General features: G+C 43.2%; 1 protein-coding gene across 1 annotated transcript in view; it reads right to left on the reverse strand.

Moving 5' to 3' along the window:
- Positions 1 to 20,121, reverse strand: part of LOC109875732 (pleckstrin homology domain-containing family A member 5) — a 248,062-nt gene extending 227,941 nt beyond the window's left edge. Inside the window, 3 exon segments of the mRNA XM_031802191.1 lie at positions 18,463 to 18,520; positions 19,803 to 19,879; positions 19,990 to 20,121. Of these exon segments, the coding sequence (XP_031658051.1) occupies positions 18,463 to 18,520; positions 19,803 to 19,879; positions 19,990 to 20,081 (227 nt within the window). The 5' untranslated portion in view covers positions 20,082 to 20,121.
- Positions 20,122 to 22,210: the final 2,089 nt, after the last annotated feature.

Here is a 22,210-nt window from a genome sequence, read left to right on the forward strand (position 1 = left end):
CTGTGGCTTTGGATCAAGGCATCTGGTAAGTGTCATGTCATAGGGACAGACCTGGGCTGCTTTACATCCCTGTGTGTGATGAATCCAGACATCCGCCCGCCACTTCCTGCTCTCTCTGACGCCAGACAGGTAGAGCCAGCACAGGGCTCTGCTGCTACAGCTCAGACACACAGACAGAAACAGAGAGAGACACACAAACCAATCCCCCTCCACTGTTCCCCGGGCGCTGAAGACGTGGATGTCGATTATGGCAGCCCCCCCCCCCCCCCCCCCCCCCCGTAACTCTCTGATTCAGAGGGGTTGGGTTAAATGCAGAAGACACATTTCAGTTGAATTCATTCAGTTGGACAACTGACTAGGAATCCCCCTTTCCCTTTCCCTCAGACTGAAATGAGATCGGTGTCTGCCTGGCGACCCATTCATTCATTCCACAGGTCGTCTGTCTGCCAGCCAGACTGTCATCCCATTGCAGTCAGAGTTCCTCTGACTGGGGAATTCTCTTCAATTTATAGCTACTAGTGTCACTCATCAAAATGAAAACACAAATCCCCCTCCGCTCAGAGACATTTTGCTCCTCGCCTCTGCTCTCCTCCTGCAGATCTTTAAAGCCTTGTTATGAGTAATACAGCAGCCATAGAGAATAACTGCATCGTGTTAGTGATGACGACTGGGGTGTTCAGATTTGCCTCTCTAATACACACTATGCTTACCTCCAATCAGGAACTATTTTCTGAAATGACAGTAGGCCTAACACTTAAACAACTCAATGACTCTCCTTCGGGCGGTACTCGGCGGTCGACGTCACCGGTCTTCCAGCCATCATTGATCCATTTTTCATTTTCCATTGGTTTTGTCTTAGTCTTCCTACACACCTGGTTTCAATCCCATTCATTACCTGTTGTGTATTTAACCCTCTGTTTCCCCTCATGTCTTTGTCAGAGATGGTTTGTTATTCAGTGTTGTTTGTATTGGTGCGCGACAGGTCCTCGTACCCACTTTGATTTATTGTTACATTTCATGTTGGAGTTATGTTTCGTTTATCGTTATTAAATAACTCCATTACAATTCAGTTTGATTCTCCTGCGCCTGACTTCCCTGCCACCTATACACGCACACGACTCTGACAATGACAAAGGTCAAAATGATTAGTAGTGATGGGGCAACAACAACAACAACAACAACAATAGTTACATATCGGCATATTATTTTTGATGATATGTCGTAATGTTTTGAAAATATCTCAATAATATGTTTGTGCTAGTTTGCTGTAGCTGCACCAAAACTCTTTGTTTTCACCAGTTTTATTTCCATGAAAACGAGTTGTTTTCTCATGTCTATTGTCCCTCTGCAGCAGACATATGATGAGTAATGTGTTTGGAACATCGAATCGCAATAAAAAATCACAGTATCGAATCAAAATACATATAGAATAATAGTCTCTTGATAATAATAAGTATCGTGATATCATATCGTGAGGACCCTTTACTGCTGCAGCAGTGAGCAGGACAATAGGTTTTAATCACATATGTGCCAGTGAGCAGTAGTCTCATCCTAATAGATTATCAATACAGCGACCAGCACTACAAAGTCATCAAAACTTAATTATCCACAAGCAGCAGTCGGAGAAAGAAATATTGATCCGTCTAACAGAGGCAAAATTACAAATATTAAGAGCCCTACTTGAAGGGACACGTTACAAATGTCTGCATAGTCCCCATGTAGTGCATTACTTTAGACCAGGTCCCGTGGTGTAAGAAATAGGGTGCTGTTTGGAACGCACACACATCATCTTCAAGTGTAACAGTCAGCCAGTGGGATTTCGAAGCACAGCTGGAACTTGAGACACCAAACATTGACTATAGATCCACTGGGGGAGACTTTAGTCAATACTGGCCAGATTTCAGTTGACGTGCTCTGTTCTGTGGGATGAATGAATAATGAAGCAGTGGAAACAAGGCTACTTTAATGAATGGTGGTTTGAATGGTTGTGGGCTGGCGGTGGTGTAGACGAGTCAGATATTTATCAGGCTTCATATTTACTTTACAGACAAGCTGTGTACTACACTTAGACCCTCAAAACAAAGTAGGTCTCTAATGTCATTTCAAAGAGCCAGAGACAGTCGACACAAGAGAGAGGAAGGGAGAGAGAGGGGGGGGGGGGGGGGGGGGAGAGACAGAGAGAGAGAGAGAGAAAGGGAAAGAGCGAGAGAGTGAGAGAGAGAAAGAGGGAAAGAGAGAGAGAGAGAGAGACAGAGAGAGAGGGGGGGAAGAGAGAGAGAGAGAGAGAGAGAGAGAGAGAGGGGAAGTGAAAGAGAGAGAGAGAGAGAGAGAGAGAGAGAGAGAGAGAGAGAGAGAGAGAGAGGGGAAGGGAAAGAGCGAGAGAGAGAGTGAGAGAGAGAAAGAGGGAAAGAAAGAGAGAGAGAGAGAGAGAGAGAGAGAGTCAGTTAGCATGTGGAACATTCAGGGCCTAAACTCATCAACTTTTGGACTGAAGAGTTTAGCATTGGAGTTCAACACACATCTTAAAGATGTTGACGTCATCATTCTGCAGGAGACATGGTGTAAGGCTGACGTTGTCACTCACTGTCCCACAGGCTACAGAGAGGTCACTGCCCCACAGGCTACAGAGAGGTCACTGTCCCACAGGCTACAGAGAGGTCACTGCCCCACAGGCTACAGAGAGGTCACTGTCCCACAGGCTACAGAGAGGTCACTGTCCCACAGGCTACAGAGAGGTCACTGTCCCACAGGCTAGAGAGGTCACTGTGCCGTCACTGTCCCACAGGCTACAGAGAGGTCACTGTGCCACAGGCTACAGAGAGGTCACTGCCCCACAGGCTACAGAGAGGTCACTGCCCCACAGGCTACAGAGAGGTCACTGTGCCGTCACTGCCCCACAGGCTACAGAGAGGTCACTGTGCCACAGGCTACAGAGAGGTCACTGTGCCACAGGCTACAGAGAGGTCACTGTCCCACAGGCTACAGAGAGGTCACTGTGCCGTCACTGTCCCACAGGCTACAGAGAGGTCACTGTGCCACAGGCTACAGAGAGGTCACTGTCCCGCAGGCTACAGAGAGGTCACCGTGCCACAGGCTACAGAGAGGTCACTGTGCCGTCACTGTCCCACAGGCTACAGAGAGGTCACCGTGCCACAGGCTACAGAGAGGTCACTGCCCCACAGGCTACAGAGAGGTCACTGCCCCACAGGCTACAAAGAGGTCACTGTGCCGTCACTGTCCCACAGGCTACAGAGAGGTCACTGTGCCACAGGCTACAGAGAGGTCACTGTGCCACAGGCTACAGAGAGGTCACTGTCCCACAGGCTACAGAGAGGTCACTGTCCCACAGGCTACAGAGAGGTCACTGTCCCGCAGGCTACAGAGAGGTCACTGTGCCGTCACTGTCCCACAGGCTACAGAGAGGTCACCGTGCCACAGGCTACAGAGAGGTCACCGTGCCACAGGCTACAGAGAGGTCACTGTGCCGTCACTGTCCCACAGGCTACAGAGAGGTCACTGTGCCACAGGCTACAGAGAGGTCACTGTCCCGCAGGCTACAGAGAGGTCACCGTGCCACAGGCTACAGAGAGGTCACTGTGCCGTCACTGTCCCACAGGCTACAGAGAGGTCACCGTGCCACAGGCTACAGAGAGGTCACTGTGCCACAGGCTACAGAGAGGTCCCTGTGCCGTCACAAAAACAGAGCTCTGTCAATAGAGGCAGAGACTCTTGAGGACTGATCATTTGGTACAAATCCCAACTACAACATCTAATTGAGCCCCTCAAAATTGGCAAATGTCACATTTGGTTAAAACTGAAAAAAATTACTTGTACTGACAGAAAAAGATGTGTTCCTTTGCGCAATATATATCCCCCCTCAGAATCCCCATATTACTCAGAGGAGATCTTTCCCACCCTTGAGGAAGAGACGTGCCATTTCAGGGCCCAAGGAAATGTGCTCATCTGTGGGGACACAAATGCGCGCACAGGAACACTACCTGATCTAACAAGCACACGAGGGGACAGCTTTATTACAGGCCATACGGTTTCTAACTGTCTTCATCTCCCCCATAGAAACAACAGTGACAGCACCGTCAACAAAAACAGAAGGGATCTTTTGCAGCTCTGTAGAAGCCTGGGTCTGTACTTTGTCAATGGTAGGTTACAGGGGTACTCTTTGGGGAGATTCACCTACTGCTCACCTCTTGGCCACAGTACAGTAGACTATATGATCACAGACATTGACCCTTTCTCTCTCAGCTCATTCACTGTCAAGCCACTAACACCTCTGTCTGATCACAGCCAAATTACGTTGACCCTCCAAAGAACAGACATGGAAACAACCACACATTCACAGCCCAGTGAGCTGTACAACATCAGACATTCATACAGATGGGCCCAAAACAGCACAGAAGAATACCAGAAAGCAACCTGGAACCAAAATATCCAAACACTCTTTCTGGATACCACATTCACTTACAGTGAAGAAGGCATCAATATGTCAGTACAAAACATCAACTATTTATTCAGGCAAACGACAAAAGAAGCACAATTGAAATTGATTAAAAAAATGTTTTTTAAAGATCACAGATGACAACTGGTTTGATGCAGATTGTAAAATTATAAGGAAAAAACTTAGAACACCTCCAACCAAAAGCACAGAGACCCAAATAATGGTGAACTACGCCTTAAAACTCTATAAACGTAAACTCAGAACCAAAAAAAGCACAGTACAACAGCAAGCAGCTGACACTAATTGATGAGTCCATAAACACACACAACTTCTGGCAAAATTGGAAAAAACTTTTAAAAATCTAAACAATAGGAATTAGCGATACAAAATGGTGACATATGGACAACCCATTTTAAAACACTCTACAACACCGTTCAAATTGACACAAACGCAGAACAACGCCAAATTCATGAGAAGTTGAATGGATTAGAAAAAGCTATAAAGGACAATCAAAATCCACTGGACTCCCCAATTACTGACCAGGAGCTCTATAAGAAACTAAACTATTACTGACCAGGAGCTCTATAAGAAACTAAACTATTACTGACCAGGAGCTCTATAAGACACTAAGCTATTACTGACCAGGAGCTCTATAAGACACTCAACTATTACTGACCAGGAGCTCTATAAGACACTAAACTATTACTGACCAGGAGCTCTATAAGACACTAAACTATTACTGACCAGGAGCTCTATAAGAAACTAAACTATTACTGACCAGGAGCTCTATAAGACACTAAACTATTACTGACCAGGAGCTCTATAAGAAACTAAACTATTACTGACCAGGAGCTCTATAAGACACTAAACTATTACTGACCAGGAGCTCTATAAGAAACTAAACTATTACTGACCAGGAGCTCTATAAGAAACTAAACTATTACTGACCAGGAGCTCTATAACACACTAAACTATTACTGACCAGGAGCTCTATAACACACTAAACTATTACTGACCAGGAGCTCTATAAGACACTAAACTATTACTGACCAGGAGCTCTATAAGAAACTAAACTATTACGGACCAGGAGCTCTATAAGAAACTAAACTATTACTGACCAGGAGCTCTATAAGACACTAAACTATTACTGACCAGGAGCTGTATAAGAAACTAAACTATTACTGACCAGGAGCTCTATAAGACACTAAACTATTACTGACCAGGATCTCTATAAGACACTAAACTATTACTGACCAGGAGCTCTATAAGAAACTAAACTATTACTGACCAGGAGCTCTATAAGACACTAAACTATTACTGACCAGGAGCTCTATAAGACACTAAACTATTACTGACCAGGAGCTCTATAAGACACTAAACTATTACTGACCAGGAGCTCTATAAGACACTAAACTATTACTGACCAGGAGCTCTATAAGAAACTAAACTATTACTGACCAGGAGCTCTATAAGATACTACACTATTACTGACCAGGAGCTCTATAAGACACTAAACTATTACTGACCAGGAGCTCTATAAGAAACTAAACTATTACTGACCAGGAGCTCTATAAGAAACTAAACTATTACTGACCAGGAGCTCTATAAGACACTAAACTATTACTGACCAGGAGCTCTATAAGAAACTAAACTATTACGGACCAGGAGCTCTATAAGAAACTAAACTATTACTGACCAGGAGCTCTATAAGAAACTAAACTATTACAGACCAGGAGCTCTATAAGAAACTAAACTATTACTGACCAGGAGCTCTATAAGAAACTAAACTATTACTGACCAGGAGCTCTATAAGAAACTAAACTATTACTGACCAGGAGCTCTATAAGAAACTAAACTATTACTGACCAGGAGCTCTATAAGAAACTAAACTATTACAGACCAGGAGCTCTATAAGAAACTAAACTATTACTGACCAGGAGCTCTATAAGAAACTAAACTATTACTGACCAGGAGCTCTATAAGAAACTTCAGGCTCTCAAATTTAAAAAGCATGCGGACCTGATGGCATCCTAAATGAGATGCTCAAACTCACTAGTGCAACATTTCAATTGGCTATATTAAAACTGTTTAATTTGATCGTGAGGGTAGGTTATTTCCCTGACATCTGGAATCAAGGACTCATAACCCCTTCAAAAACGGAGGCACGGAATCTTCAAAAACGGAGGCAAATTTGACCCTAACAATTACAGAGGCATTTGTGTGAACAGTAACCTTGGGAAGGTTTTCTGTAGTATTATCAATGTAAGAGTTATAAACTTCCTTAATAAGCACAATGTCTTGAGTAAAAGCCAAATTGGATTTATACCAAAACATCGCACAACTGATCATATTTACACCCTACACACCCTAATAGATAAACATGTTCACCAAAATAGTACCAAAATATACGCTTGCTTTATCAACTTCCAAAAAGCATTTGATTCTATTTGGCATACAGGACTGTTCTACAAAGTTATTGAAAGTGGTGTAGGGGGTCAAACATATGACATAATTATATCAATGTATACTGGCAATACGTGCAGCATTAAAATTGGTAAGAAAATAACAGAATTCTTTAACAAGGGGCGGGGCCTTCGCCAGGGTTGCAATCTGAGCCCTGCACTCTTCAATATTTATATTAACGAATTGGCCACTTTTCTAGAAAAATCCTCAGCCCCTGGTGTTAGTCTCCAGAATTCAGAAATTAAATGCCTACTCTTTGCAGATGACCTATGCCTGCTGTCACCCACAGCACATGGCCTACAGCAGAGCCTGGACCTGCTAGAGCAGTACTGCCACACCTGGACCCTGGCAGTAAACCCCAAAAAGACTAATATAATGATTTTCCAGAGAAGATCCAGATCTCAGGGAATTGGTACAAAATATATAGAGTACTGTACACACTACAATTACTTAGGTTTAAAAATAAGATCAACTGGACACCTTAATGAGGCAGTGAATGAGCTGAGAGAGAAAGCACGCAGGGCATTCTACGCCATTAAAAAAACTCATTCAAATTGAAATACCTATAAAAATTTGGCTAAAACTAATTGAAAATGTCATTGAACCAATTGCACTTTATGGCAGCGAGGTGTGGGGGTCCACTTGCAAAACAAGATTTCATCAAATGGGACAAACACCCCATTGAAACCCTGCATGCAGAGTTCTGTAAGATTCTCCTACATGTCCAGAGGAAAACAACAAACAATTCATGCAGGGCAGAATTAGGCCAATATCCACTAATAATAAAAACTCAAAAAAGAGCCATTCAGTTTTGGAAACATCCTAAATACAGTGACCCCTCTCATATCATTACCACGCCCTGCAATGCCAAGAGCTGAGCAAAGAAAGGAGTCCCCTCATCCAGCTGGTCCTGAGTTCACAAACCTGTTCTACTAACACACTGAAGCATCAGTCCACTCATCCAGCTGGTCCTGAGTTCACAAACCTGTTCTACTAACACACTGAAGCCTCAGTCCCCTCATCCAGCTGGTCCTGAGTTCACAAACCTGTTCTACTAACACACTGAAGCCTCAGTCCCCTCATCCAGCTGGTCCTGAGTTCACAAACCTGTTCTACTAACACACTGAAGCCTCAGTCCACTCATCCAGCTGGTCCTGAGTTCACAAACCTGTTCTACTAACACACTGAAGCCTCAGTCCCCTCATCCAGCTGGTCCTGAGTTCACGAACCTGTTCTACTAACACACTGAAGCCTCAGTCCCCTCATCCAGCTGGTCCTGAGTTCACAAACCTGTTCTACTAACACACTGAAGCCTCAGTCCACTCATCCAGCTGGTCCTGAGTTCACAAACCTGTTCTACTAACACACTGAAGCCTCAGTCCACTCATCCAGCTGGTCCTGGGGCTGAGTTCACAAACCTGTTTTACTAACACACTGAAGCCTCAGGACCAGAACATCTAATCAATCAGATAGCACTGCAAAATGCAGTGCTATCTGGCCCTAAATTGACAGTACACCGTGGCTAAATATTTGACCATGGTTACTGATCAAAGTACAGGCTCAGTGAGCACAGCCTAGCCATTGAGAAGGGTAGACACAGGAAAACCTGGCTCCCTGTAGAGGAAAGGCTGTGCAACCACTGTACAACAGCAGAACCTGAGACGGAGCTGCATTTCCTGACAAAATGTAAAAAATATAAAACAATTAGAGAGTGTCATTTTCCCAAATTTGAAACCCTTATTCAAGGTTAAAACTAATTGCTAAAACTAATTGAACATGTCATTGAACCAATTGCACTTTATGGAAGCGAGGTGTGGGGTCCACTTGCAAAACAAGATTTCATCAAATGGAACAAACACCCCATTGAAACCCTGCATGCAGAGTTCTGTAACATTCTCATTCTCATTTTTATTCTCATTGCTTTATTTTTTTTATTGTAAATATCCAAAATAAGCTTCGGCAATATGTACATTGTTACGTCATGCCAATAAAGCGAATTGAATTGAGAGGAAGAGAGAAAGAGAGAGAGAGAGAGAGAGAGAGAGAGAGAGAGAGAGAGAGAGGAAGAGAGAGAGAGAGAGAGAGAGAGAGAGAGAGAGAGAGAGAGAGAGAGAGAGAGAGGAAGAGAGAGAGAGAGAGAGAGAGAGAGAGAGAGAGAGAGAGAGAGAGAGAGGAAGAGAGAGAGAGGAAGAGAGAGAGAGAGAGAGAGAGAGAGAGAGAGAGAGAGAGGAAGAGAGAGAGGAAGAGAGAGAGAGAGAGGAAGAGAGAGAGAGAGAGGAAGAGAGAGAGAGAGAGGAAGAGAGAGAGAGAGAGAGAGAGAGTTTGACAGTTTAATTAGGGTCATAATTCATCCCCATAACATAATTAAAACCTTTTACATGCACAATACACACACACACATTTACATATTAGTAATTTTACAGACACTCTGATCCAGAGAGACTTACAGGAGCAATTATGGTTAAGTGAATTGCTCAAAGTAACACAGATTTTTCACCTAGTCGGCTTCGGGATTGAAACCAGCGACCTTTCGGGTTACCGGCACAAAGCTCTTGACTGCTAGGCTACCTGCCACAAACACACACACACACACACACACAGAAAGAAAGAGACCCTATTTAGAATACTGCTGGGAAGGGCATTCTGCTTGACAGGCCAGAGAGAAAAGCAGCGTAGAGATAACAGTCACGGACTGTCTGCATCCAAAGTGACACCCTATTCACGACATAGTGCACTACATTTAACCAGAGCCCTATGGTGTCTAGTGCACTATATAGGGAACAAGGTGCCAGTTGAGACACACCCACAGTCTTAACCCTATCAGTCCCGAAACCCCCCCCCCAAAAAAATATTTTCATTTATCTGACTTTCATTTGTCTTCATGTCCAGCCTTTATATTGAGCCTCACAATGAGGCGTTTTACCATTTTCTTTAAAGGACAACCAGGGCTCCAAGTAGAACACAAAACTATTGGACATAAACTGTTGCATTCATCAGTTTTACTGACAAATGGCAATGAAAAATACAGTCTGCCAAAACACTAACTTGATAAAAAGGTATATGAATGCTGTAATAGGTACAGGAATGGTTTGCTCAGTGGGAAATGAATACACAACTAGTCAGTGACAACTGTTTGGAGTTTGTGACAGCAACTATGTGAGCTTATTACAGTATTATAGACACTATGTCCTGGGATTTCCCATGGTCGTCTATGTAGAAGAACCCCTTACAGTATTATAGACACTATGACCTGGGATTTACTATGGTCTATGTAGAAGAACCCCTTACAGTATTATAGACACTATGTCCTGGGATTTCCCATGGTCGTCTATGTAGAAGAACCCCTTACAGTATTATAGACACTATGACCTGGGATTTACTATGGTCTTCTATGTAGAATAACCCCTTACAGTATTATAGACACTATGACCTGGGATTTACTATGGTCTTCTATGTAGAAGAACCCCTTACAGTATTATAGACACTATGACCTGGGATTTACTATGGTCTTCTATGTAGATGAACCCCTTACAGTATTATAGACACTATGACCTGGGATTTACTATGGTCTTCTATGTAGAAGAACCCCTTACAGTATTATAGACACTATGACCTGGGATTTACTATGGTCTTCTATGTAGATGAACCCCTTACAGTATTATAGACACTATGACCTGGGATTTACTATGGTCTTCTATGTAGAAGAACCCCTTACAGTATTATAGACACTATGACCTGGGATTTACTATGGTCTTCTATGTAGAAGAACCCCTTACAGTATTATAGACACTATGTCCTGGTATTTCCTATGGTCTCCTATGTAGAAAAAGCTTGTGAGGTCATAGAGTTACATGTACGTGTGAGAGTCTCAGCTTTCAATCATTTGTCCAAATCGCACAGGGCGACTCATTGGGTTAATTTACCAGCACGCGATGCTGCCTGTGGAGAGACGAGCCCTATCTATTTTTCTGTAGTTGTATTTGTTCAAACTCATTGGTTAACAATTAGGTCATGTTTCACTGACCTCTTGATTGGCTGAAGGAAACAGCACATAGATAAGCACAGTCCCTCCCATAAACTGAGAATGTCCGTTGATATGGTTAGTTCAGTGCACCTGTCCTCTTGACATCAATTGTTTAGAAAGATCATTCTTTCTACAAACTCGTCACCAACAATACAGTAGTAAAGTAGTAATAAAATATGTACGTGAATGACGTTTCTACATGTAGCCTACCAAATCAACATGTTTCTAGTTCACTCATTTACAGATCCTCATTCATTCATGACCTCATTCAACTGGCAGCAGTTGACTAGGCCTCCCTCTTGCTCTCTCTCTCTCTCTCGCTCTAAACTAAAAAGGGTTTCGGGCCGTGTTGGCACTCTGCCACCCGCAAATTACCCAGAAACTAGTCGTTGGCACTATTTCACACACACACACACACATAAACTCCACCCGCTACAGACAGACAAAAGTGATTCGATTAACATCTACAGTGACCTTCACTCATTCAGAGCCCCACAAAAGTATAAACTAATCAAATCTACCTCCCTCCTCCCGGGCAGTGCCCTCCCCTTTATCAAAACACACTCACACAAAAGAGACTCCACACAATCTCACCCACCGTCCGTCCAACCGGCTGTACACACACACACACACACACACACAAACAAAGAAGATAACGCAAAGTCAGCACAAACTGTGACCTGACAGTTACAGCCGAGCCATACAGCACCACCTCTCATTTCAGCAAGTGTACCAGTAGTAACAGAGATCTCTAAACGTAGTGAATCTAACAGCGAGGAGGAAGACCTGCCTTGCTTGAGGGGTGGGGGGCGGGGCTTGGTGTGTGGGGGAAGCAGATGCAAAGAGGAGAGTGGGAAAGACGACAAACGGAGTGAACTATAAAAACGTCACTTCAAAATATTGCATGCGATATGGATATTGCACGTGTCATTTTTGTGAATTAGATCAGCCCTAGGTGAATTAGATCAGCCCTAGGTGAATTAGATGTGAATTAGATCAGCCCTAGGTGATTTAGATGTGAATTAGATCAGCCCTAGGTGAATTAGATGTGAATTAGATCAGCCCTGGGTGAATTAGATGTGAATTAGATCAGCCCTAGGTGATTTAGATGTGAATTAGATCAGCCCTAGGTGATTTAGATGTGAATTAGATCAGCCCTAGGTGAATTAGATGTGAATTAGATCAGCCCTAGGTGATTTAGATGTGAATTAGATCAGCCCTAGGTGAATTAGATGTGAATTAGATCAGCCCTAGGTGATTTAGATGTGAATTAGATCAGCCCTAGGTGATTTAGATGTGAATTAGATCAGCCCTAGGTGAATTAGATGTGAATTAGATCAGCCCTAGGTGATTTAGATGTGAATTAGATCAGCCCTGGGTGAATTAGATCAGCCCTGGGTGAATTAGATCAGCCCTAGGTGAATTAGATCAGCCCTGGGTGAATTAGATCAGCCCTGGGTGATTTAGATCAGCCCTAGGTGAATTAGATGTGAATTAGATCAGCCCTAGGTGATTTAGATGTGAATTAGATCAGCCCTAGGTGAATTAGATGTGAATTAGATCAGCCCTAGGTGAATTAGATGTGAATTAGATCAGCCCTAGGTGAATTAGATGTGAATTAGATCAGCCCTAGGTGAATTAGATGTGAATTAGATCAGCCCTAGGTGAATTAGATGTGAATTAGATCAGCCCTAGGTGATTTAGATGTGAATTAGATCAGCCCTGGGTGAATTAGATCAGCCCTGGGTGAATTAGATCAGCCCTAGGTGAATTAGATCAGCCCTGGGTGAATTAGATCAGCCCTGGGTGATTTAGATCAGCCCTAGGTGAATTAGATGTGAATTAGATCAGCCCTAGGTGATTTAGATGTGAATTAGATCAGCCCTAGGTGAATTAGATGTGAATTAGATCAGCCCTAGGTGAATTAGATGTGAATTAGATCAGCCCTAGGTGAATTAGATGTGAATTAGATCAGCCCTAGGTGAATTAGATGTGAATTAGATCAGCCCTAGGTGAATTAGATGTGAATTAGATCAGCCCTAGGTGATTTAGATGTGAATTAGATCAGCCCTGGGTGAATTAGATCAGCCCTGGGTGAATTAGATCAGCCCTAGGTGAATTAGATCAGCCCTGGGTGAATTAGATCAGCCCTGGGTGATTTAGATCAGCCCTAGGTAAATTAGATCAGCCCTAGGAGATTTAGATCAGCCCTAGGTGAATTAGATCAGCCCTAGGTGATTTAGATCAGCCCTGGTGACACTGTCTGTGATTTGTTTAGAATTGAAGGCACACTTAACCAGCATGGCTACCACAGCATTCTGCAACGATATGCCATCCCATCTGGTTTGCGCTTAGTGGGACGATTATTTGTTTTTTAACAGGACAATGACCCAAAATACCTCCAGGCTGTGTAAGGGCTATTTCACCAAGAAGGAGAGTGTTGGAGTGCTGCATCAGATGACTTGGCCTCCACAATCACCCGACCTCAACCCAATTGAGATGGTTTGGGATGAGTTGGACCTCAGAGTGAAGGAAAAGCAGCCAACAAGTGCTCAGCATATGTGGCAACTCCTTCAAGACTGTTGGAAAAGTATTCCAGGTGAAGCTGGTTGAAAGAATGCCAAGATTGTGCAAAGATGTCATCAAGGCAAAGGGTGGTGTAACGATATTCCTCTTCCTCTACTGAGGAGGACAAGGAGAGATCGGACCAATGCGCAGCGTGGTACATATCCATAATGTCTTTTAATGAGAATGAATACAAAATACAAAAGAACAAGAGAATCAAAATGAAAACCGAAACAGTCCCGAATGGTGCAAACACTGAAACTGAAAATATTCACCCACAAAACACAGGTGGGAAAAGGCTACCTAAGTATGATTCTCAATCAGAGACAACGATAAACAGCTGCCTCTGATTGAGAACCATACCAGGTCAAACACAAACACAACCTAGAAAAACGAACATAGACTGCCCACCCCAACTCACGCTCTGACCAACTAACACTAAGACAAAATAAAGGAACTAGGGTCAGAACGTGACATGTGGCTACTTTGAAGAATCTCAAACATAAAATATATTTTGATTTTTTTAAACACTTTGGTGTTTTTGGTTACTATATGATTCCATATTTGTTATTTCATGATTTGGATATATTCCCTATTATTATAACATGTAGAAAGTAGTAAAAAATGTAAGAAAAACCTTTGAATGAGTAGGTGTGTCCAAACTTTTGACTGATACTGTATATTATTTTATGTCTTGTCAACCACAACTATATTACAGTTCTTTAGGTCCGGTTGATAAGATAGTCTCGAACGGAGCTTGTCTAGTTTATTCTCCAGTGATTGTACATTCTCCAATAGAACGGAGAGTAGACGCAGTTTATTAACTCAACGAAGTAGTCTCGTCAGGGAGCCCACTCGTTTGCAAGGTCTCTTCCTCTATCGAGTCCCAGGGATTAGGGCCTGGTCCGGAAATGAGCAGAACATCCACAGCTGCCGACTCATTGAGGTAAAAAAATCTTAATCCAAATCGAGATTAGTGATCGCTATACTGATGTCCAGGAGCTGTTTTCAGTCAAAGGAAATGATGACGGAAATTTGATGTAATTTTCTATTCATTTATTTTTTCCTTTTTCTCCCCAATTTCGTGGTATCCAATTGTTAGTAGTTACTGTCTTGTCTCATCACTACAACTCCCGTACGGGCTCGGGAGAGACGAAGGTCGAGAGCCATGCGTCCTCCGAAACACGACTCAACCAAGCCGCGCTGCTTCTTAACACAGCGCACATCCAACCCGGAAGCCAGCTGCACCAATGTGTCGGAGGAAACACTGAACACCTAGTGACCTGGTCAGCGTGCACTACGCCCGGTCCGCCACAGGAGTCGCTAGTGCGCGATGAGACAAGGATATCCCTACCGGCCAAACCCTCCCTAACCCGGACGACGCTAGGCCAATTGTGCGTCGCCCCATGGACCTCCCGGTTGCGGCCGGCTGCGACAGAGCCTGGGCTTGAGCCCAGGGTCTCTGGTGGCGCAGTGGTCTAAGGGCACTGCAATGGTCTAGGGCACTGCATCGCAGTGATAGCTGTGCCACCAGAGACTCTGGGTTTGAGCCCAGGCTCTGTCGCAGCTGGCAGCGACCGGGAGGTCCATGGGGCAATGGGAGGTCCAGCTAGCACTGTGATACAGTGCCTTTGACCACTGCGCCACCCCTTCCTATTCATTTTTGAAACACACTAAATAGCAGAATTGGTCAGGAGCTTGTAAGGACAGCAGCTATCCACTGGAGAGCCACTATTTGCCCTGTATTTTCTGTGTACGTAAACAATATATATCTACGAAAGAAGACTACAATCTCACCACATAAGTAGCCATGTTAGGAGTGTTGCCACAAAAAGCCTTAAATTAATGAAACACACATCCATCTGTTTTACACTAGTTGGTTAGCCTAGTAGTCTATGCTGGAAATATCAAATAACTGCCTCTGTTCTAACGCTGCCTCCTCTCCTGGCAGCCTTCCATTTGCATTGTGTGTAATTCATGAGGAAATACAAGACAGGAGAGAACTGCTGAAGTATTGGATGTGAGAAAACAAGATTCCATTCCTCTTTTTTTTCCCTGGTTCTCCTTTTTCAATCTCTTATCTAGAAGCATCCGTGTATTCTGGAAGGTTGGTTAGAGTAGTAGTAGTGTTAGGGTACTGCCATCCATAGCTCACACAAGTAGGGAGTGACCCAAATAAGCTCAGTCGTCTATCTCCAAGACATCTCCCTTAGAAAGACAGTGAGACAATAGTGAATACTGTCTCCTTTGTAACAAACTCGGTACAATGAATCGGTGCAGTCTACAATGATGATCTCTGATTCTGTATGAGACTGCCATGGAGCAGGAGGAAAGGGAAGCACACACACACAGAACACGCACACACACACACACACACACACACACACACACACACATACACACACACACACACACACACAGCACAACGAAAGGAGCACTGGACAAAGAGGGAAAAAAACATTACATGTGAAAGATGATGACTGTCTTTATGACCATGTAGGCATATTTCTGACCATCATAACACCACAGAGCAGGACCTCCTGAGTGGCGCAGTGATCTAAGGCATAGCGGCGCAGTGATCTAAGGCTTAGCATCGCAGTGCTTGAAGCATCACTACAGACCCGGGTTCGAACCCAGGCTGTGTCACAGCTGGCTGTGACCGGGAGACCCATGAGGTGGTGCACAATAGGCCCAGCGTCGTCCGGGTTTGGCTGGCCGGGATTTCCTTGTCCCATTGCACTCTAGCGACTCCTTGTGGCGGGCTGGGCATCTGCAAGCTGACCTTGGTCGCCAGCTGGAAGGTGTTTCCTCCAACACATTGGTGCCGCTGGCTTCCAGGTTAAGCGATCAGTGCAGCTTGGCAGGGTCGTGGCTCTCGACCTTCGCCTCTCCCGAGTCAGAAGGGGAGTTGCAGCAATGGCTCAAGCCTGTAACTACCAATTGGAAATCACAAAATTGTGGAGAAAAAGGGGTAAAAGTACAAAAATATTAAAATTAAAAAATAAAGAATGCCAAAGGGGGAGTAGGAACGCCATTACATTATGTAAAATATGATGCTTTGACCGCTCTGATTCCATATAAGGAAGCCATGAAGCAAGAGGGAGGGAACCAGATAGACACAGACTGTCATGAAACAAAAGGAGGGAGACAGGTCAGGGAAGGGAGAAAAAAATTCATTATGTGAAATATGATGCCGAAAGACATCACTTTGACCTGGTCCTCACGCCATCAATGTAGTCCAAACACCCAGGGCAACATGTCAAAGAAGAGAAAATCCTGTTTGTATGTCTTATTGGACAAGAGAGACATCCGCTGCATTCCCCTACTTACTCACAGTGACATATGCATACACACACACACACATGCACACACACGCAAACACACACACACTAAGAGGAAAGGAGAGGTTGTATGTCATTGCCTACTCAATACATGACTCATGTGTTGTGACATAGCCTAGATTGCAGCAATTTTGTGCACAAGGTTAGGTTATGACATCACTTATGACACCCTCAGTCATAACCAGTGTCGTTATAAACACTTCATAGTTCATCTTAGAAGGGAAAACATGGCACGTGTTAAGCTTAGCATTGCTTTCCAACAGGGCACCATATGAATGACAAATTGATTTGAAAAGAGACAAAATGTCATTTCCACAGCCCACCAGTCTATTTGTACAAAGACACACTGACTGACACACACACACACAGCTCTCTTAAAGACGATGTAATAATTAACTTTGCTGATAAACCATGCAAATAAAAGAGTAAAGGTTCCCAGCTATGACAGAAGAGCCATTTATTCCCTATATGTTGTTCTTACAAGGCAAGGCCTGGCCAGGTTAGGTTAGGTTGGGATTTACCAGAACTATAGGTATTGGCTCTGGGTGACATTTGGAGCAACAACTGAAAAGCAATGTGTTCAAACAAAGCATAAACAGAGGTTTGCTGATATAATGCGAGCGTAACGAAACACATTTCATCCCAGCTTGGATAAGAAGGGAAAAGGTACTTAACTGAGGGAGAGGTCGGCTGACGTTGGATACTGACTGAGGGAGAGACAAAGCCCTAACAAGTGGGCTAAAGCCTGTTCAGAGAAAGGTCACTGAGACCCAACATCTCACCACCTTGTTAGACAGTGACAGTGTGACTTGCTCTGAAGTGTGGGCAACCTTTACTTCATAAACGTAGAATAAAGGGGACACTTGGGTGGTTATGGGGATACACTGCGTGTCCGTTGTTAAAGGGGATACACTGCGTGTCCGTTGTTAATGGGGATACACTGCGTGTCCGTTGTTAATGGGGATACACTGCGTGTCCGTTGTTAATGGGGATACACTGTGTGTCCGTTGTTAATGGGGATACACTGCGTGTCCGTTGTTAATGGGGCTACACTGCGTGTCCGTTGTTAATGGGGATACACTGCGTGTCCGTTGTTAATGGGGATACACTGCGTGTCTGTTGTTAATGGGGATACACTGCGTGTCCGTTATTAATGGGGATACACTGCGTGTCCGTTGTTAATGGGGATACACTGCGTGTCTGTTGTTAATGGGGCTACACTGCGTGTCCGTTATTAATGGGGATACACTGCGTGTCCGTTGTTAATGGGGATACACTGCGTGTCCGTTGTTAATGGGGATACACTGCGTGTCCGTTGTTAATGGGGATACACTGCGTGTCAGTTGTTAATGGGGATACACTGCGTGTGCGTTGTTAAAGGGGATACACTGCGTGTCCGTTGTCAATGGGGATACACTGCCTGTGTCCGTCGTTAAAGGGGATACACTGCGTGTCCGTTGTTAAAGGGGATACACTGCGTGTCCGTTGTTAACGGGGATACACTGCGTGTCCGTTGTTAATGGGGATACACTGCGTGTCCGTTGTTAATTCCAAGTGCAGTGTCAACTGCTGCGATGTGAAAGAGAGGGAGGCTGTGATGTGAAATTCTGACTCACTTTATGAAGCACCGAGCCCCCTCGAACGAAAATCCCTCCTCCCATCCAGTCGGTAAATCTATAGGGAGAAACACACATAACCGCACCAGATAAACAAAGAGGCACAACAGACGGGACACACACACACATCATCGGAGTCACGGAGTGTAAAGCCAATGAACTAACAAGATGCCAGCTGTCAAAATGCATGCCATGCTTTGTAGGGGTGCAGCTAACCCTTGAGCATGACTCTCAGTTCCATTAGATTACACAGGAGAGTCATTGGAGGAAGGCGTCTTCTGTACAAGGGTGTTTTCTTAAGATCCCCAATCAGCGAGAAATTATTTTCGAAAAACAAAATGTTAAATGAATACACTTTCTTTATATAGTGTTAGTTCTCCCACAGGGTCATATCGTTACGTTACTACAACGCGTATTTATAGAAGACAGACGGAAGACATTGCTAATTAGCTATTTAGCATGCATCCGAACAACACCAGAAACGTGTTGTCACTGAAAAATACTGTTGGCTGCAACTGAGGTATTAAAGTCTGTTAAAAAACTGTGTATCACAAACTTAGCATCTGATAAATTATTTTTGAATGTGATATGAAAGTAAAGTTGTTGTTTTTGTTTTAGATCTTTCTAGAACCGAAATACCACGATTCCTACCTGAAACGTTTACCTTTTACCTTTTTTCTATACCATATATATATATAGAGAGAGAGAGAGAGAGAGAGAAAATTAGGAAAATGAGGAACTGTTGTCAATTCGGGGAAAGAAATCGACGTCTCTAAACTGGTCGCTAGTTTATAGATCAGTAGCTAATGTCAAAGATACTGGGTATTCATCTAACGTTAGTTGAATCATGTGCAGCAGCTGCTGGCTAACTGTAACATCACACAGCTAGCTACTGTAGCTCATTCTAACATATAGGTGTAGCCAAATCTCGAGGGAGAGGGGGGAATATAAATAAATATATATATATATATATATATATATATATATATATATATATATATAATTTGTCTGTTATTTTTGCCGAGGAAGTGTCGACGAAAAAAAACAGTTGAGGCATAACTAAGCAAATTTATATTTGACAAGTTTACCTTCCGTTTACCTGAGATGGCTAGCTATAGCTAGCTAACATAATGACCAGTGTGATGCCAACTTCTGGACGTTTTAACGGCTGTGTTTCACAGCACACGAACCTAAACTCACATACATCAACAACAACAAAAATAAACTAACCCATTTTGTCTCTCTGGATCTATTTTGTTTGAAACAAACAACAACAAAACAAACTAAACAAAAAAGTATTGCTTGGTGGCATATGGATATAAACTTGGTGACATTTTTACCTGGAGTTTTCCTGTGGCCAGTTATCACTGCCTCTCCACTGACTGGATGCAACCAGGTTGTACTCTTTGCTTCTTCGCTGTTGGTGAGAAAGGGAAAAAGGTGAAAACGTATCGCATTTTGGTGTGTATCCGAGTTTAAAATTAAAATGTCAAATACACCCACGAATAATATCCAATAGATTATTACTTGATGAAGAAGACTCGTCCGTCCCGAGTGACCCCGTAACTCCATGAAGAAGGGAGACGAGAGATCCACTCCGGGTGTAGATCCGCCGCCATGGCTACAGAGACACTGAATCTCAGCGGCGGCGCGTCTCCGCTCTTGGAGCGCGTACACGGAAACCTTGGCAACGACGGAGTAGTGAGCCAACAAAAAAAAGAAGGGAACCTAACCTCTGGGGGGGCATGTATGGTCGGATTTTTCTCCGACCATGAGTAGGCTATGGGTGTAATATATATATATATATATATATAAACCCAGGGTCGTTACGAAATATATATATATATATATATTGTCACGACCCTGGGTTTATAAGCGCGGGAATCGACTGTCGCACGAGCATTGCTTTTGCTGCACAATCGATAGCGCGCCGGACCTCGGGCTAGAAGGTCGAGGGTTCGAGACCTGCTCCCTGCCTGTTTCATTACAATATATATATAGAAGGTATATATATATATATATATATATATATATATATATATATACCTTCTATTTGACAAAGTCATGAAAAAAGTGATGTTGACTAATGAGCATGTGGGCGTGACTTTGCAAGAACGTCAGGAACGCTTAAATCATAGCCCCCCCCCGGCACACCCTCATTTTCTGTTAACAAATCCGTGCACGAAGATTCAATATAAACCCATAATAACGTTTGCAATTGGCACAGGCTACAGTAGAAAACAGGTATTGTTAGGATTTTCACATATGGGTATTTTTGATTTTAGTGTCCGAAGAAAATATGCATTTTAAAAACGCATTTCATGCAATTCTACCACATTTACATGACAGAGGACATTAGCTAAATCTTTTTTTACAACACAAATGACCGAGGTGAGTGGTTACTCTGACTGACAAACTGGGATCAATCTGGTCTTGATTCAAACTGTAGCTCACACCAATGAAGCAACATGATATATATATATATAAATATGCTACAGTAGGCTACTAAATAACATTTCCAGTGGCACAGATAATTGTATGTGCGGGATACAGAGATGAGGTAGTCAATCCAAAATCATGTTAAACACTATTATTGCACACAGAGTGAGTCCAAGGAACTTATTATGTCACTTGTTAAGCACATTTCTACTCCTGAACTTAATTTAGTCTTGCCATAACAAAGGGGTTGAATACTTATTTCAGCTTTTTATTTTATTTGTGTATATAAATAAATATATATATATATATATATTAAACATGATTTCACTTTGACATTATGGGGTATTGTGTGTAGGCCAGTGACACAAAAATCTCTTATTTAATTCATTTAAAATTCAGGCTGTAACACAAGAAAATGTGGAAAATGAATGTGAATGAATGTCTCTATATTATGCATGGGGAAACATGGGAACAGATTCCCCAAAATTAAAATCACTCACTGTGTTTATTTCCTTTGTTTTTATAGTCGATTATGTCCAACAGTAAAAACTAAAATAGAAAACGTTTTCGGCCCGCAGGCCACCAGTTGGGGAAGCCTGCCCTGTGTCATCATTAGGTGAGTCAGTCTGCCGTAAGGTCCCTCAGTCAAACACAGATTCAACCACAAAGACAAGGGAGATTTCCAGAACAGCAGATATTTTCTGGTATTTTTACCCATCTAAAAAAATGTTTTAAAGCATTGAATATTCCTCTGAGCATGGTGAAGTTATTAATTACACTCTGGATGGTGTATCCTGTCACGTCCGTCGTAAGGAGTAGACCAAGATGCAGTGTGGTATGTTTCCATCCTTTATTATGGAATAGAAAACTTCAAAGAACAAAAACAACAAAGTGAACAACAAACAAAACTATAATAATGCTCTCAGGCAACTATACATAGACAAGATCCCACAATGCACAATGGGAAAATGGCTACCTAAATATGATCCCCAATCAGAGACAACGATAAACAGCTGCCTCTGATTGGGAACCACATCAGGCCAACATAGATATACAATTCCCCTAGATAACCCACCCTAAATCACACCCCGACCCAACCAACATAGAGAATAAACAGCTCTCTATGGTCAGGGCATGACATATCAATCCACCCAGTCACTGCAAAGATACAGGCGGCCTTCCTAATTCAGTTGCTGGACAGGAAGGAAACCCCTCAGGGATTTCACCATGAGGTCAATGGTGACTTTAAAACAGTTACAGAGTTTAACGGCTGTGATAGGAGAAAACTGAGGATGGATCAACAACATTG

The sequence above is a fragment of the Oncorhynchus kisutch genome, linkage group LG22, assembly GCF_002021735.2.
Source record: "Oncorhynchus kisutch isolate 150728-3 linkage group LG22, Okis_V2, whole genome shotgun sequence".
Classification (NCBI taxonomy): Eukaryota; Metazoa; Chordata; class Actinopteri; order Salmoniformes; family Salmonidae; genus Oncorhynchus; species Oncorhynchus kisutch.